We start from the raw sequence: 15,994 nt of genomic DNA on the forward strand, positions 1-15,994 counted from the left end.
TTTATCTCTTATTATTACGTAACTTATCCTATAGTCCTTTTATTTTATAAGAGTTACTTTATATTCTTATATTCTTATACATATAATATATTATAATTACTATAAGCCTACGGGGTAGGCCCTAGTCTTAGTTATATATATTAGGTTATAATATTAATATAAGCAAACCGCTAACTAATTTAATAATAATACCTAGCCTAATTACGCTATTAAACTAAGTTATAAATACTAACTAATTAATTATTAATACTAAGAAAAACGTTAACTAGGCCTTTATAACGTCGGTTATTAACTAGTTAATTCCTAAGAAGGCTAAAGAGCTTTATAAGTACTTAAAATTATTTATAGAGCTTAGTCTAAATAAGAATACTTAATAACTATTATTAAAAAAAATAAAAAAAGCTTTTAGTAAATAAGCTTACTAATTAGCTATAACATAATACTAAGTTCGAATTTTAAAAATAAAAGTTTAGTATATAGTATTTAAGAAAAAGAAAAGTATTTTAATAAACTTAAATACTAAATTTACTAATATTTAAAATATCTAAAGAGCTTAAAAAGACGCTAATAACCGTTTTATTAATCCTAATTAACTTATAAGGGTCGAATTACCTAGGGATAATTTTAATTATATTATTATAGTAGCAGAAGATAGTTAAATAATTAAGTATAGTTAGTAGCGATATTTTGAGACCATGATATTAAGGGGGGGCCAAATGTAGGGGGGGCCAAAAGGGGGTGGGGCCACTTACAGCCGAAGTCTCACTTCTGACTAGCACTGTCACGGTAAGTCGCGAATCACTGAATCTTCGGCGTTGTCGCCTTATGATCGTCTGTGACATTGACTTCGGGATATTTCAGCAAGCGGAAATTGCGACCCATACGCGAAAGATCAAATGCACCCCTTCGGCCAGCGACCCGTCTTTCTACCTCCTAGCAACCGTTGCGCCGGTCCCAACACTGGTCCCAGTGTACAACGACAAATACGTGCTCGCGAACCCGCAGTTCGAATTGTTCACAGAGAATGGCGTCTTGTTCGAGCCGCAGTATACCCCGGACAAGGGCACCGCCAGCGTCTTCATCCTCGATAGCAAAGGCCGCATCGTCACGCAACATCCTACGGCGATCACTTCTTCGCCAGCGATGACTATAATGACTTCGAGCTGCTGCACATCCTGCCCCGTGGATGGATCCAGGCGCGCAGAGGTCACAATGGCGAGGATACCGGATTCGACTATGTCTATTGCACGGTGCAGCCTCCGTCGGGGCGATATGTTGGTGGATTCAAGGAGTTGGCATGCACGCAGGGGTACTTCAATGCGACGGTTTTGCAGTATTGTCCGTTATATGACGAGTATTTCCACACAGGAACGGTGCTTGGGGCGGAGTACAGTGCTACAACTCCTGATTGTCTGCTGGTGACATATCTGGTGGTTCCCGTCTGCTGAGAACAATTGGGTGCTTCGGCATTGATTTCGTGGGGTGGGTTGAAAGGCACGGAATTACGGGTCCGGTTACCAAAGCCGCCAGGCTCCACCTCGCCGAAGTGGCCTTCGGGAGCCGGCGCCGGGAATCTGAGGTGTCATGCGTCTCGCTTGAGAGCTGCTTTCGCCAGGATCCATGTATGCATTGTTTCGTACGCCATTAAACTCATTCCATCGGACTTATCCATCAGTTTGCGAACTCCTTCTCATTTGAATGAAGGTTGTCTGGCTCCTGCCAGTTGGGCGACTGACTCGCAGGAATAGGATGCGTCGGGCCGGAGCGGGAAAGTCCTCCATGTTCGTCCTTTCTCCATGTCTGAGACATTCTGTTCGTCCCTGCATCAATTCCGTGTTGATTCTATATGTCGGACAATTTCGAGAGCCCAATTTAGAAACGGAAGGTACGATCAGACGCGAACACGTGACGTCATACCGTACACAGAAGGCAGGGACCCCAAGTAAGGTAGCTACGTCATTCAACGTTCCCCAGTTGTTCCTGACAATCACCTCGCAGCGGATGTAGCTGCAGCACAACCAATCCAGCCTCAACTGTCATTTTTGTTGAGTGCGGCACTTCATGATACCTTCTCCCTCATACTACACACCTCAAAATATCTCCTGCGAGACCGTAAACCACAGGAAGCAAGCTACCAAGCTATCGCTTCTCCATTCCTACCACCGATCACCGCAAAATCAACGTCTCTGTCGCTCGACACCAAGCACCCACCACAATCACCATGGCAGAAATCGCAGCAGGCGCTGTCGTAGCTGAGCAGGTCGTTTCCACTGGCATCGAGGCTGGAGCGGCCGTCGCTGTGGCACGCCCAACCCAGCCTCTGAAGGTGTCACTGTCCCAGGTCGCCACCACCCAGTCCCCCGCTTTCGACACGTCGTAAGTCAGATCCCTGTCTTCCAAGGGGGTTGACTCTAACACTTGAACAGCGCTCTTGCACGTTCCCACCATTCAGTCACCGTCGTCAACCACAAGGCATGCATCTTCGGCGGCGAGACAGCAGAGAGCGAGCTAGCTTCTACTGACTTCCATGTCCTCTCCTTGCCGGCCATGACCAAGGGTGAGCCAGTTGCAGCCTATGCTTGCTATCCGGCATTCGCAATGCAGGATGCAGAGACCGGCAAGACCTACGTCCCTTCCCCGCGTTCAAGACATGCGGCGGCAGCCCGCGGCCAGTTCGTGATCGTCAATGGCGGTGCTGATGCCAGTGGAAAGCCCATCGACGAGACGTGTCTCTGGCTATGGGACTCTGAGAGTTTGAAGTGGACCAAGATCCAAGGAGCAAGCCAGATCGGCAAGACCATCACCCCGAGATTCGACCACCACATCTTTGTCGAGCAGACCCAGGACTTCCTGGTTCTTCACGGAGGACGGACTGCACCAGGACAGGAGGCATCTACCGAGACGTGGATGTACAACTTTGACACTCTCGCCTGGACAGCGTTGCCGCCTTCTCCTCAGCCTCCTCTCGCGGCCGCCTTCGTGGATAATGTTCTTTATACCATCGGGGCTGACTCTAACATGAGCGGTGCTATCCACTACATGGACCTCAAGTCAAACGCCGAGGACCGCGAGAAGCCCGACGCTCTTCAATGGAAGACCATCAACTTCCCTACCAACCCACTCACTCCGGGTCCCCACCCACGCGAAGGCGGCGCACTCGTGCCAGTAGACACTGGTCTTGGCAGACACTACCTCGTCTATATGTTTGGCACGAACAGCACTTCAGCCGAAAAGGACTTCTACACTGATATTTGGGCCCTTCAGCTCCCCACTCACGGCTTCAGTGCGGCCGCTGTGAAGGATGCGATCCGTGACAAGCTGCCTCGTGTTGATTCTGGCGAGTTCAGCTGGGCAGAGGTGGAGCTCATTCCGACAGAGGAAGTCAAGACGGAGGGAAAGGCGCATCCCGGACCACGTGGATACTTTGGCGCAGACGCAGCGGATGGAAAGAGTCTCGTCTTCTGGGGCGGCGTCAGTGCGCTGGGCAAGGAGGGCGATGGATGGCTGCTTCAGGTCCAGTGAGCAGTGCCTGATTAATAAATGTGTGGAGGACATAGGAAACAAGATTCCCCAAAAGTGTATTAACGCCTTAAGGTAGTCAGGGACGACCAAAAGAAACAAAACACCTTCATGTTAGGCAAGCTCCTATATACGCGACCCCTTTGATAGCGAGGGACACGCCTGTAAGGACTATGGTCAGCCGGCCTTGTCAAGTCAACCAAAGTCTCATTTTTGCGTGGCTTTGCAAGTTTCTCTCAAGACTACAACAATCCTTGCCGGCAAAGGGGGTATTCTGGACAGGGGCCTATTCTGCTACTTCATGGGAGTTGTGCCCTTAAGGGGCCAGTCTGCTGGTTTAGTAGCCCTTCGTGTCGCCAGTTGTCCCTACGTATGCCAAAGTTCCCCTCCTTCTCTCTTTGATCGCCAGTGATGGGCTTCCTCTAGTCTTTGAGATCTCTGTTGGAATCGCTGCTCTATCCAAGAAAGACCGCTCTGCAAGCATAACAGGCTAAGATAGAAGAGGTAGGGGCGCACTTGCCGTCAGGTCACCATGAACTTCCATTGTGTACACGAAGTGGTATCTACCCGGGGGGCTACTGCCCAATTAAACAATATCTAGCAAGTAGGAAGGACGAACTCTGCCGTGCGAACTTTCCCTTCTTCATAGGAAGGTCAGGCCTGGCTTCCGACCTCTCTCGTTTCTGTCTTCTACTGAGTTATCTTCAGGGCGACGCTTGACCACGCATCTTCCATCTACATCAACTCCATGCATCTGTCTCAGATCAACACATTACAAGCATTGCAGTACGACGAACCCACTACAAAAGACTCGCCCTTCTCCGTCACTATGGGCGCCATCTTAAGCTGCCAGCCGCGCAAGATCACCACAAAGATCACTCTCGAAATTGGTGATTACATGGTGTACACTTACTCCTCCAATCCAGAAAACATGGATCCTTCGAAGAATGATTGGGAGGCTGCACTTTTGATCAAAACAAAAGACATCAAGCAAGTGTTAAAACAAGGTATCATCATTTCGGAAGACGATATTCAACTGCAATCCGGCGGTATCACGCCCCGAAAGCGCCCCGAACTTCTTCAAGGCAGAGGCTGGGTCCACACCCGTCAGTACATCTTGTCTGGCAACTCGTGTGGCGGATGGGCGGCGCGTATTGAGGTCGGGGCGCGCGATCTCGCTCCGCTTGCGAGCTTTCGCATCACGAATCTTGTTGGCCATGCGAACCATGGCTGGCCTATGGAGCAAGGACTATTGGTGTGTTTAAGCAAGGCTCTCGATGAGGCGAATTTAGTTACGTGGGATACGTATCATGGGTCTAGCCCATGGTGGCCTATGCTGGTCACCATTGTCCCACGGAGGACAGATGTATCGGCGTCGGGAGATAACGTGAAGGGCGATGCTGGTGGGGTCGAGGAGCCAGTGCCTACGTCCAGTGGCAAGACGAAGAAGGGATAGACGCACGTGGAACCTTGCGAGGACTTGAAGAGCTAGATCACGGAAGTGTTGCATGATTACGATGATGTCGAGATGAGGTAGGGAGGCCTCTCCCCAGTCCGAGCACTCGCGTTGGGCTCCAAGATGGTGACGATGAATCAAGTACGAACTTGCATCACGGATTCATGATTGCGGTACTGTTCATAGATACAAACAATTCGAACCAGAAGCTCTCTACAGGACAATTCGAGAGGGGAGTGAAGCTAATTCAATAATACACTATCAAATTCCGCCTGGAAAGCGGAGATCTCTGCAATTGAAGGTGCTAAACAAGGCCCACCAACGCGGCCACGGCTTTCATGGCCTTTGCGAGAGAACATATTCCTGGCCCAGCATATGAGTTGGCACCACTCTTAGCTTATGTACCTGGATATGCTTGCTTAAATTGGCAACTCAGATGGAACCGTAGGAACACATATCCCGCAGCGGAAGACTGCACGGGTTTATCTGGACTTTGCAATTGCCTCAACTTGGCGGCTATGGCGCCCCGCACTGCAAAGGTTTGATTTGATGATGTTGTTCTGCGGCGTGCGTCCCCCGCGGTTCAGCCCCGCCTAGCAGGCGTCGGGTAGGTCGAGGCGTTCTGAGACATGGAATGCAGCAACCCCTTACTGGCACAGCTTTTCTAGTCAGCGACTTTCTCGGTGTCGAGGGAACAAATGAGAGATGTGAACGCAGAAGTAGGAGGAGGCAGAGTTGAGGTGGCGCTACCACACCGTACAGCACAACAACGTTGCCCGTTGTGCCCGCCAAGTCAAGTTCAGCCCACATGCGCGGCAGCCACAAATGGTATGAGCGACCTTTCCCCGTTCCAGTACCTACTAAATGCCGATCAACTGAAAAAGGGGGCATCATGCAGGAGTAAAAGACGTCTTCTATCCATACAGCGCGCTCCGCCTATTAGGCTGTCTTCTCTCCAACACTACAATACATAGCCCACATGACAACATGAAGCATCCGACTTTATACACTTTGGCCCCAGAGGCTTGCCTTGGAAGGCGGCCTCTGACCATGCGGAGCGGTACTCGAAGTGGAGAGTCTGAAGGTTCCTCTCTCTTTCTCTCTCTCTCTCTCTCTCTCTCTCTCTCTTTTTGACTTCCTTTCCTTGATTACCCCTGGTGTGCCAACGAAGTCTAGAGGGATCTTCAATATCAGATTCGAGCTTCTCCTCGTAAGGAGAAACACGCGATTCCAAAAGGAATTGGAAACGGGCCAAAACTGCTCTTTTTTGTGTCTCGTTTGACACCATTTTCGATCGTTCCCACCCCCGTCTGCGAGCTTTCTACGCCAGAGGTCTTAGACACGCCTCGAACTCATGGTGAGTCTCAAAAGTTTCTCCTCCACACAATCGTGTATGCGTAAGCACGAGGACTGAAAGTTTTCGTCTAGTCTCTGCTTCAGATCTATCCCGACTTGAATAGTTCTCCTGATCTGCGAATTGTGTCTCCGGTAGTGGAGAAGGTAGAGTGAGTATCTCTGTCATCATGAAGTGACTGAATGTAAGAAATTGTTCCTGATCCGCTTCTAGCATTATCGTCGTTCCTGGACAATATTCAGCCCGAAAGTCGTTGACTGGTTTGGGCAACCGGGACCACCTTACCAAAGCCTTCGTTGATGACCTTCTCCCTTCAGACTTCCCGCATTCGAGAATACTCTTCTTCGACTATGATCCTCATTCGGCTTTTCGGTCTGGTTTCACAGAGAACAGACTGCAAGTTGTTACCCTACATCTCCTACAACATGCTGTCAAGCTGAGGAAGAGAGATCCTCTGCGGCCTATCATCTTTATCGCACACGGTGTGGGTGGAATACTTGTCAAGAATGCCTTGCTGCGCGCAGCGTTAGATTCGAGGTTTAAGACGATTAGAAGGGCTACGAAAGGGATCGCCTTCTTTGGGACACCTCACAGGGCAAGATCGCTCGACGCAAGCTTAGAAACCCTCGTATCGGACTTCGCGTCACAGCTATGGATTTCGGACTCCTGCCAGACCAAAACTTCCCGTAAAGCCCCCTACTTCGTGAGAACATCATCATCTTTCTCGGCGCTCCTCTCCGCCGAGAGATTCCACGATGAATGGCTCTCGAGATACTCCCGCCGGCTCAGGTTTCTCTCGTTTTATGGAAAAATACCATCTTTGGTAAGCTCAACTCTTTTTGTAGTCACTTCAATTTAAAGCATAAATCAACCAAGATTCCGGGGCTATCGTCGTGGCACATTAGCTAACCACTCAGGAAAGGCCGTACCCGGTCAAAGTGCCACTCTCGGTCTACCCCAAGAACAAGAAGCAATAATCGCTTTGCCTTCATCACAGCAAGACTTCTGGGCCTTTGAAGGTTCGACTGATCCAAACTATTGCATCTTCCGCAACAAGTTAGCGTGGCTTTTGGGATGGATCGCGCAGTCAGGTAAGTGAAGCATCATTGGCTTGTAAGCTATGATTGGTTATTTGATCACAGTGAGGACCTCCAGCTCATACGATCGCCAGATCCTATCCGATACAGTCTCGAGTTTCAAGACCTGAAATGGCTTCGACAGTTGTACCCCTCCGGTCTCAAATCAAGAGAAAATCTCATTCAAGATCCAGTCGAGGGCACCTGCCAGTGGATTTGGTCGAATTCTTCTTTCAAATCCTGGCTGTTAGCCGACACAAGCGCGACGATGTGGTTGACAGGAAAGCCAGGCAGTGGCAAATCGACGTTGCTAAGATATGTTTCGAACTATCTCTGCACTGTTGCCGACGACATGCCGTATGAGCCTCTTGCGGTGGCCCGACGTTCCTTTGCTGTGGCAAATTTCTTTTGCGATTTCTCAGCCCCCCCAAAGTCCTCTGAGAGTATCTTACGCTCTCTTCTTCACCAAGTTCTTAGTGGTCAACCGTCTCTTCTTCGCTACCTCGCCCCCGTAGTCAAGAGAAAACACCAATGGTCCACTGGCACGGATTTCAGTCTGGTTACAGCTTTGAGGGAAATCTCAAAGCACAGAAGTATCGTCTGCGTAATAGATGCGCTCGACGAGTGCGACGTTGTTGTACGCACCAATCTCCTTGATGCATTGGCAGACCACCTCGTCGCTCCCGCAGAGGACTCCTGGAGATCGCCCTGCGCAGTTCATGCCAATTGTGCTTGTCGTACGTCTTCTCCAAAACTAAAGATTCTCTTTTCTTCTCGGCCGTTTCTCTCGGTACAAGTAAGCAATCACGAGAACCACCATGTCCAGCATCTCAGCCTTTCTGCCGGGGAGGCTGCATCTAGCCTAGCAAAGGATTTCCAAGCAGTCGTCAAATCAACGTTTCCTCTCCTCGGATCCAATGACGAAGTCGAAAGGCGTAAAGACATTGCTGCTAGAATTGTTGAGAGATCTGACGGGGTATTCCTTTGGGTCAAACTTGTCTTGAAGTCCTTGCTGGCTCTGGAAGTGCAAACCAGCGAGAATTTATTGAGTCAATTGGAAAAGCATCCGACAAACCTGAACGACATGTACTCATCCATTCTTTCTTCAGTCAATGAGAAGAAGGCTGATGAGAAATCATACATTCTGAGATGTCTGGATTGGGTTGTATTTGCTCAAAGGCCTCTACGAGTCGAGGAACTCGCTGCGGCTGTTGCATTCGAGACGGAACGTGGCTATCAACATGATTTCCCAACCTCAGTCCACACACCAAGCTTCCTAGACCTTCGCTGCAAATTTCGCCCCAGATCGATCGGATTCTGTTTCTCTCAAGTCCCTCTCATAGAGGTGAAAGGCTCGACGGTTCATCTCATTCATCGATCAGTCAAGGACTTCATGTCGTCTACAAGTCAGACCGCTACCGGCAGCCTTCTCCTACCACAGGTTTCTCGCAGAACCGATCTTGATGTCAACACTCGCATTGCTGTAATATGTCTGGCATACTTAAGAAAGTTGAGTCGGGCAGATAGGTCATCAGACGAGGTTCCCAAACGCCATTCAATGCTTGACACTGAAGTTGCGTTTCCCTTGTATACCTATGCCGCGACGTATTGGAGCTCCCACGAGAAGGCTTCGGCTCAACACCAAGAGTACCCCGACGAGATTGTTCACAACTTATGTAGTCCGAGGTCCCTCCTATTGCAGAAGTGGTTCAGGCCTTGGTGGGAGAATCAGTCGACTGAACCTTGGGAATTGCGCAGGTTTCCGACATACCCAACAGAAGGTATCGTGCTTTCTTTTCTTGGGAAAACAAATGAGGTCGCAAGTCTTCTCCGGCATAAGTCCATGAAAGCCGATGAGTGTACCCCCAAGGGCGAAGAATGGACGCCACTCATGGCCGCATCGTGGAGCGGGCACGAGTCCGTGGTCCAGCTTCTTTTGCGGCAGCAGATCGACTTTGCTGCGCATCCGGTCCATTCTTCCCGTGCGCTAACGCACGCAATCGAGCGAGGCCATACTATCATTGCTCAGGATATCACCATGGCGTTTGCTCGGCCAACAGCAAAAGTCTCTGCATCGCTCTCAATTCTGTCTCAAGGAGCGAGCTCTCCTCTGGCAACTGCAACACGGCTGGGAAAGTCGCAAGTGGTTTCATTGCTCTTAGCTCATGGAGCCACTGCCAACTCCCGCTGGCAATTACCAGATGACGAATCGAAGCATACATATAGGACTATGGGTTCAAAACCTTGCAAGTGGCGTGGCATGATTACACCGTTGGCGCTTGCTGTGAGCCAAAATGACATGGAGATGATAGAGGTTCTCAGCTCCTCTAGCGTAAGCTTCGAAGACTACGACTACTTGAGCCTTGCTGCCAGTACTGGTGCTTTTGGCGCGGTTCAATTTTTGCTGAAACAAGGGTTGGAAGTCCCCAACGACCGCCAAAGGCACTCGGCACTTCTTCTGGCGGCAGATCGTGGTTACACCGAGATAGTGAAGGTTCTCTTGGACCACAATAGATCTCTCCTGCCTGTGGAAAAGTCAAAAAGTCTGATTCCTGATTGGTTCGGACATTTGAGTCGACCAGTCGCCATCAAACTATTGCTTCTCCCCGCATTCACAGCCGAGGATGCATTTCTTGACGCATGCGAGGCGTGCTCTCTAGAAAACATCAAGTCTTTCCTCAACATCGGTATCTCTCCAGATGCTAGAAGGAACGGAAGCCACGCGATCCACCTTGTTTTAAATGACTCAGGGCACTGGGACAGACCTTCCCGTGAGAGCGAGAGACTTCATGCTCTGGAGACCTTGCTCGATCGAGGGGCACAAATCAGCCAGAAAGACGAGCATGGGAACACTTGTCTTCACCTCGCAGCGAAGAGAGGCGAAAATGAGATTTCTCAGGATCTTGTTTCCTTCGGATGTCCCGTCAACGAGAGGAATCAACTTGGGGAGACTGCCGCGGACATTGTCGCCCTACAAGGCAATGCTGCTTGGCTTCAGCAACTTCTTGTGTCTGGAGCCGACCCAGACACCTTGTCCTGGAAGAACGCACTCAAGAGCGGTAGTATAGACACTGTGAGCGTTCTGCTCAGGTTTTACCGTAGGTTTTGCCGTGAGGGCATCGAGTTCTCACCTATTCCCAGTGAAGTGTACCACCACTATCTTATGTGTGGGGATGTTCCCCTTTGCTATACTGCAGCCGTAGCCTATCTCAGGTCTAGGCACATAATGAACCAAAGCAGCATTAGGATCGAAACAGATCGAAGTCTTACATGTCTGGAACTCCTTCAAAGAGGTTGGGAAGACCTCACAGAAACTACATGGGGCTGGTGGCCTTTAAGGCCACCTTTGCCCCAGCTGAACCCAGATGAAGCTTGGATTTGCTGGAAGTGCTTCAATGTGAGTAGCTCCACTATCAAGTGAGCATTCTGTCGGCGCTGAATCACAGTCTAGTGCAACGGCAAAGAACACAGAGATAGAATACCCTCCCAGTTGGGCGTCGAGATTCTCGCTTTGGTGGAATTTCTGTCAATGCTAAGTCAAGTTGCTTCGGAAACCACAGGTCGGAATTCCTGTCCTAGCAATAATCAATGGGTCATTTCTCCGGGGACAGTCTGCAGCCTTGACTCTGGCGGAGACATACTCACGAGACCACCGGAACATGGAGGTAACGCGCCCTTACGGAGGCCAGCGTCCGGCAGCAGAGGCCAAAGTTCGAATCGCCAACGCGGCTTAGATACACCTCTCAGCAATCCTCGTAGACGATATATTCCCGAGCCTCAAAGATTGGTACCGGCTTTAATCCCAGAGAAGACTTCGAAATCCCGGGACGCAGAGGGAAAACCTTCGGATGACGAGAAATCAAACCCTGAAGAGAAGGTCCGTTTTGTCGTCATCAAAGCTGTCTCCTTTCCTCACGACCATATCGAAATTCAAGAAAAGACTACCGACTTGAAATTCCTGGATGACCTGCAGAAGAAGTATTGGGCTCGATGTAGCGCGTTCAAGACCTATCTTTCTATTCATCGATTCCATCACTGGGGGTTTGATAAAGTAAGCTACCAATCGGTGTCTTGAGCACCTCGCTTGAAACCACAGACAATTATGACACCAATACTAATTGAGAACACATCTAGTATGAACACTTCAACGGCAACTACATTTCTATCGCAAGTGGCTGTGCAAGTAGTACGGAATTGCCCGGGGCACCGCACGACTTGGACTACGACTTCAAGCGACTGGCCAACGAGTCTCCTCCAATATCGCAACCGATATTTTACAGTCACTGCTACGATTGCAAGCCTGACTGCTCTCGAATCAAACTTTTGCACAGCTGTACAAATACCTCTACAGGAAAGTTTGACGAAGAATGCGTCCCTGAGCACAGCGATCGTATGGCCGAGCTGCTGTCACGGGTACCCAAGCGACTCCTCGAATGGCAGCCGAGAAATCTGGACCATGAGGTAGCATACGGGCTATCTTCATTTGAGTTACCGAATGCATGGGGCTTCTGTATTTACTCCATTCTTTGTTTCTTGTTGCCAGCGGGGCTCTTTTGGATATTTTGGTTGTCAATCATGGGCCACGAAGCCGATTTACAGAATGCTAGTGTACCGGCAACACTAGCCGTAGTATTATGGGTGACTCTTTATCAGAGCACGGCGGGCAAGCGATGGTGTCGGAAGATGCAATACTAGGTGTTTTTCTTCATCGATAATTTTTGAACTTGTTCTATTGGATCTTCGTACTTTTAGAGCTATTCATACCGTGGACAAAGGTAGCTACGCCCCTATGATCATATGCTTCATCAGATATCAACTCGAACACACCACCCAGACCTCGTCTTTTCATCTCTTCATCTCCTTTTCTTACTTCAACAAGTGCCCACCAGAAACAACCCCTTCAGGCTTCTTCCAATGCACCGGTACCCCGCCCCAACTCTCCTCAGCATACTGCTGCTGCACCTTCTTACACGTCCTCAACCCCCACTCCGTAACGCCCACCATGGCACAGCTCTCAAACATGAAAGCGCAGCTGCCCTCGCCCACCTTGGCAGGCTTCAGCTCGGCGTTCCTCGCGCCCTCTCCACTCTCGGCGTCCGGGCCGTGGCCAGACATGGTATTATGCAGGCTCGCGCCTCCAGGGACGAACCCACCCTTGCCGCCGCGCTTGGCGTCGTAGCCGCCCGTGATGAGACCCATGAACTCGGACATTGTGTTGCGGTGGTAGTAGGGGGGACGGAAGGTATCTTCGGCGACGAGCCAGCGCGGGGGGAAGATGACAAAGTCAGCGATGGCGGTGCCGGGGACACCGCTGGGAGCGGAGAGAACGGTGAAGATGGAGGGGTCCGGGTGGTCGTAGGAGATTGTGCCGATCGTGTTGAAGCGGCCCAGGTCGTATTTGTACGGGTAATAGTTGCCGTGCCAGGCGACCACGTCAAAGGGCGTGTGAGGCTGCGTTGCGGAAAAGTAGTCGTTGTTGAACTTGACCGTGATGGTGTAGTTGTTCTCCCCCTCGTGCGCCGTCGCGCCAAAGTCCTCGTCGAAGCAGGCGACGGGCACCTGGAAGTCGCGCGCGTTGGCGAGGCCGTTTGTACCGATGGGCCCCAGCTCGGGGAGGGTGAAGTGGCCCTGGTAGAGCTCGAGGGCGTAGCCGCGGGCCGGGCCGGAGGGGAGGTGGACCTGGTATTTCACGCCGCGGGGGATGACGGCGATCTCGAGGGGCCGGACGAGGAGCCAGCCGTGTTCTGTGCGGATGTCGAGAGTACCCTCTTGCGGGACGATGAGGAGGTCGCCGTCGGCCGAGTAGAATGCCGCCTTGGAGTCCATGCTGCGGCCCGCGGCGTAGACGTACATGCCGATGCCTTGCTTCAGAGTCGGGTCGCCCGCGCCGGCGACGAGGCGCATGCCGGCGACAAAGTCCCATTCCTTGGACTCGTCATGGTCAAAGGGGTCCCAACGGAGCTGATTGGGGATGTATTGGAGCGCGGAGGGCAGGGCACGGGTCTCTGGAGACGGAGCTGTTGTCGGGGCGTACGGGTGGTGGGCGCAGGAGGGGAGGATGCGGTAGAGCCAGGCTTGTTTGCTGTCGTGGCGTGGTGCCGTGAAGGAGGTTCCGGAGAGCTTTTCGGCGTAGAGGCCGTGGGGGGCCTTTTGTGGGGCGTTTTGGCCGATGGGAAGGGAGTCGGGGACGGCTTCGGATCTGGGGAGGAGGAGAAGGTGGAGATGTTAGCATATTTCTGGGGAAAGATTGTGGGAGAGACAGGGATGGACGGCAAACCAAGACGGGGAATTGGGAAAGTGAGGTTGTAAACGTACTCTAGATGTGAGTCGAAGCCGACCTGGTAGCGGTACTTCTCCTTGAAATCAAACGTTGTGACGGGCATTGCTACGGGTTTTCGTTTGAGTGTTTGAGAGGGCAAGGCTATGAAGATGGATGAAGTCGCAAGATTTGGTGATGGTGATGGTCTTGCGCAAAAGGCTGATTGATGAAGGAGATAAGAAATTATGATACACCAATGTTGCCTTCGAGGATACACGACGTTCAAATATCACTGCCGTCCTCCCCGCCTCCTCCCCCGCGGACCTTTTCTGGATGACGTTTGGGCGAAATGCCATCCAATTCCTCGCAAAGCCGGGCGGGCAGCTTGTCTGCGCCGGTATCATATTCCGCGTTTGTGTGAGAGGGAAAGGTGCGGCAAGACGCGGCGTCTGCCGATGTTAGCCGGGGTCCGTGCTCTGCTCCCTATGAACCTTGGACCTCTCAATTCCGATTTCCGACAAGCTTAGGTACTCAGGATACCTTGGGTACCGTCAGATGTGCTTTTGAAGGAAGATACCCCCGGCCGTTGGTTCCGCTTAATCGTGCGATTCTCAAGAGCTTGCATCGGAGGCCAATTGGTTTGAGCATTGCCGAGGATGGTTCACATCCTCGCTGGAGAGGATATTACATCAAGTGAGAGTTGGCCATCATCTTCCATGTTCAAAAGCATCCCATATAGAGACGTTGACGTAGTAACAACGTTAGTTGTGAAGCATAGCACTGCCATGTTAGTGCGCTATGAGATTACCCCGCCATCCGTACCCCGCGAACAAGTGAGGGGTCTCTCCCTGATTGTTTGATGGGTTCTTCAGCATTATTGTCCTCGTCTTTTGTCTGAAGAGTTCTTGATAATGATTCAAGTTGTAAGTCAACATTAGTCTACCACGGTACAAATCATTATCCAGTCAGGATCTTACGGGCTTACGGGCTTTCACATGGAATCCACGGTAAGCCGCTACGGAGCTGCGGCGTGCAGGACCCTTGCTCCCCGGAGAGTGGGTCACGATAGCTGCAGGCCAGCCGCAATGGACTGTCATTCATATCCACTCACTCGAACTACACACTTCTCTCGACTGAGCGTCGTTTTCATTCCAAACTCGGGTCTTGACAATATTCATACTCACTCATTATTCTCAAATTCAAATGGATGGACAAGTGGAAGGCCAACGAGTCAATTGAACTGGGTACCCAAGCTATCACCGCCAGACACCCCGCTCGATCGAGCGTGAACTTCATAACCCACCTAACTATACATCTCGAAGCATCAAGCTCCAGAGCAGAGACCCTTACCCATTGACAATCATCCGACGATATCTATCGCAATATCCCATTGCGCCAAGTCGCCTACTGAGCCAAAGCGAAGCAAGCAGTTTTACCAGGAAGTATTGGACATGATCCGAAGAAGCAGAGCCAGGGAAGTTTACTCCTCGCCCTCGTTCTTCTTGTTCTTCTTCTTCTTGCCACCGCCGCCGCCGCCGATCTTCTCAATTGCGGGGTTCTTCTGGAGGTGAACAACCAGGCGCGTCCAGGACTCCTCCTTGTCCCATTCAAAGCCTGCCAGGTACGGGTTGTCGAGCTCGTCGTCAGACTGAGCACCCTTGTTAGCAAAGGCCATACCACGGGGCAATACGGGGCTCTACGATTGTGTACTTACTCTCTTCTTGTATGCCTTGTGGATGGCGTCCAGGGCATCCTTTATTGTTACTCCCTTGAGGTTGCGTGCTGTTACTTCCATGCCGAGAGGGAAGTGCAGGTCAATCTTCTTGACTGGGGGCTTTGACAGGTGCAGCTTGAGGATTTCCTTGTCCTCAACTTGCGATGAGGAAGTGTTAATCTTCCTGTTGAGGGTCAGCCTGTGTTATCCGATGTGTAGCGACAGTAACCACCAGAGTCCACGGTAGGCAACGTAGCTAACCATGTGTGCTGGATGAATGTCAACTTACCATCCTGTCCGTTGTGTTTCCGGTGCGAGCTCAAGCTCAATCTTTTGCTCCTCTGTTGTGTTGTTAGTCGTGTCCCGAAGTAGCCGAGTTCAAAGTCAAGTCAAGTGCGGGGTTGAGACAGTGACGTACCAAGGTCCTTGATGTTGTACACGCCAGGTGCAGCGGCCGAAGATTGGCGGCGAGTCTTGGACTCCTTGGGTGGTGATTGAGAGAGACCCTCGACAGCTGAGTCGACCTTGGTGAGCGGTTCCGTCATGATGGCAGTCGTTTTGTGTGAAGTGTTTGATCAAAGGTGATCGTGTTGTGTGTTGGAATCTGAATGGCATG

At 51.0% G+C, this 15,994-nt stretch overlaps 6 protein-coding genes across 6 annotated transcripts; 4 read left to right on the forward strand and 2 right to left on the reverse strand.

The window, feature by feature from the left end:
• Nucleotides 1–825: 825 nt before the first annotated feature.
• On the forward strand, nucleotides 826–1,448 carry CLUP02_16608 (uncharacterized protein; the record flags this gene model as incomplete). The annotated part of the gene is made up of 2 exons (XM_049295526.1): nucleotides 826–1,074; nucleotides 1,164–1,448. 2 exons carry the CDS (start codon nucleotides 826–828, stop codon nucleotides 1,446–1,448), a joined length of 534 nt encoding a protein of 177 aa, XP_049152673.1.
• Nucleotides 1,449–2,221: 773 nt separating this feature from the next.
• CLUP02_16609 (kelch domain-containing protein) lies at nucleotides 2,222–4,975 on the forward strand (the record flags this gene model as incomplete). The annotated part of the gene is made up of 3 exons (XM_049295527.1): nucleotides 2,222–2,376; nucleotides 2,427–3,518; nucleotides 4,228–4,975. The coding sequence occupies 3 exons, from the start codon at nucleotides 2,222–2,224 to the stop codon at nucleotides 4,973–4,975; spliced, it is 1,995 nt and encodes a 664-aa protein (XP_049152674.1).
• Nucleotides 4,976–6,329: 1,354 nt separating this feature from the next.
• Nucleotides 6,330–7,536, forward strand: CLUP02_16610 (uncharacterized protein; the record flags this gene model as incomplete). Its single annotated transcript, XM_049295528.1, has 5 exons — nucleotides 6,330–6,332; nucleotides 6,404–6,480; nucleotides 6,543–7,152; nucleotides 7,252–7,420; nucleotides 7,472–7,536. 5 exons carry the CDS (start codon nucleotides 6,330–6,332, stop codon nucleotides 7,534–7,536), a joined length of 924 nt encoding a protein of 307 aa, XP_049152675.1.
• Nucleotides 7,537–9,248: 1,712 nt separating this feature from the next.
• CLUP02_16611 (ankyrin-1) lies at nucleotides 9,249–12,100 on the forward strand (the record flags this gene model as incomplete). Its single annotated transcript, XM_049295529.1, has 3 exons — nucleotides 9,249–10,478; nucleotides 10,857–11,456; nucleotides 11,540–12,100. 3 exons carry the CDS (start codon nucleotides 9,249–9,251, stop codon nucleotides 12,098–12,100), a joined length of 2,391 nt encoding a protein of 796 aa, XP_049152676.1.
• A 171-nt stretch (nucleotides 12,101–12,271) lies between these two features.
• Nucleotides 12,272–13,788, reverse strand: CLUP02_16612 (homogentisate 1,2-dioxygenase; the record flags this gene model as incomplete). The annotated part of the gene is made up of 2 exons (XM_049295530.1): nucleotides 12,272–13,604; nucleotides 13,721–13,788. The coding sequence occupies 2 exons, from the start codon at nucleotides 13,786–13,788 to the stop codon at nucleotides 12,272–12,274; spliced, it is 1,401 nt and encodes a 466-aa protein (XP_049152677.1).
• A 1,356-nt stretch (nucleotides 13,789–15,144) lies between these two features.
• CLUP02_16613 (uncharacterized protein) lies at nucleotides 15,145–15,923 on the reverse strand (the record flags this gene model as incomplete). Its single annotated transcript, XM_049295531.1, has 4 exons — nucleotides 15,145–15,312; nucleotides 15,379–15,577; nucleotides 15,668–15,719; nucleotides 15,797–15,923. 4 exons carry the CDS (start codon nucleotides 15,921–15,923, stop codon nucleotides 15,145–15,147), a joined length of 546 nt encoding a protein of 181 aa, XP_049152678.1.
• Nucleotides 15,924–15,994: the final 71 nt, after the last annotated feature.

The sequence above is a fragment of the Colletotrichum lupini genome, chromosome 9 (assembly GCF_023278565.1).
Source record: "Colletotrichum lupini chromosome 9, complete sequence".
In the NCBI taxonomy this organism is placed as follows: domain Eukaryota; kingdom Fungi; phylum Ascomycota; class Sordariomycetes; order Glomerellales; family Glomerellaceae; genus Colletotrichum; species Colletotrichum lupini.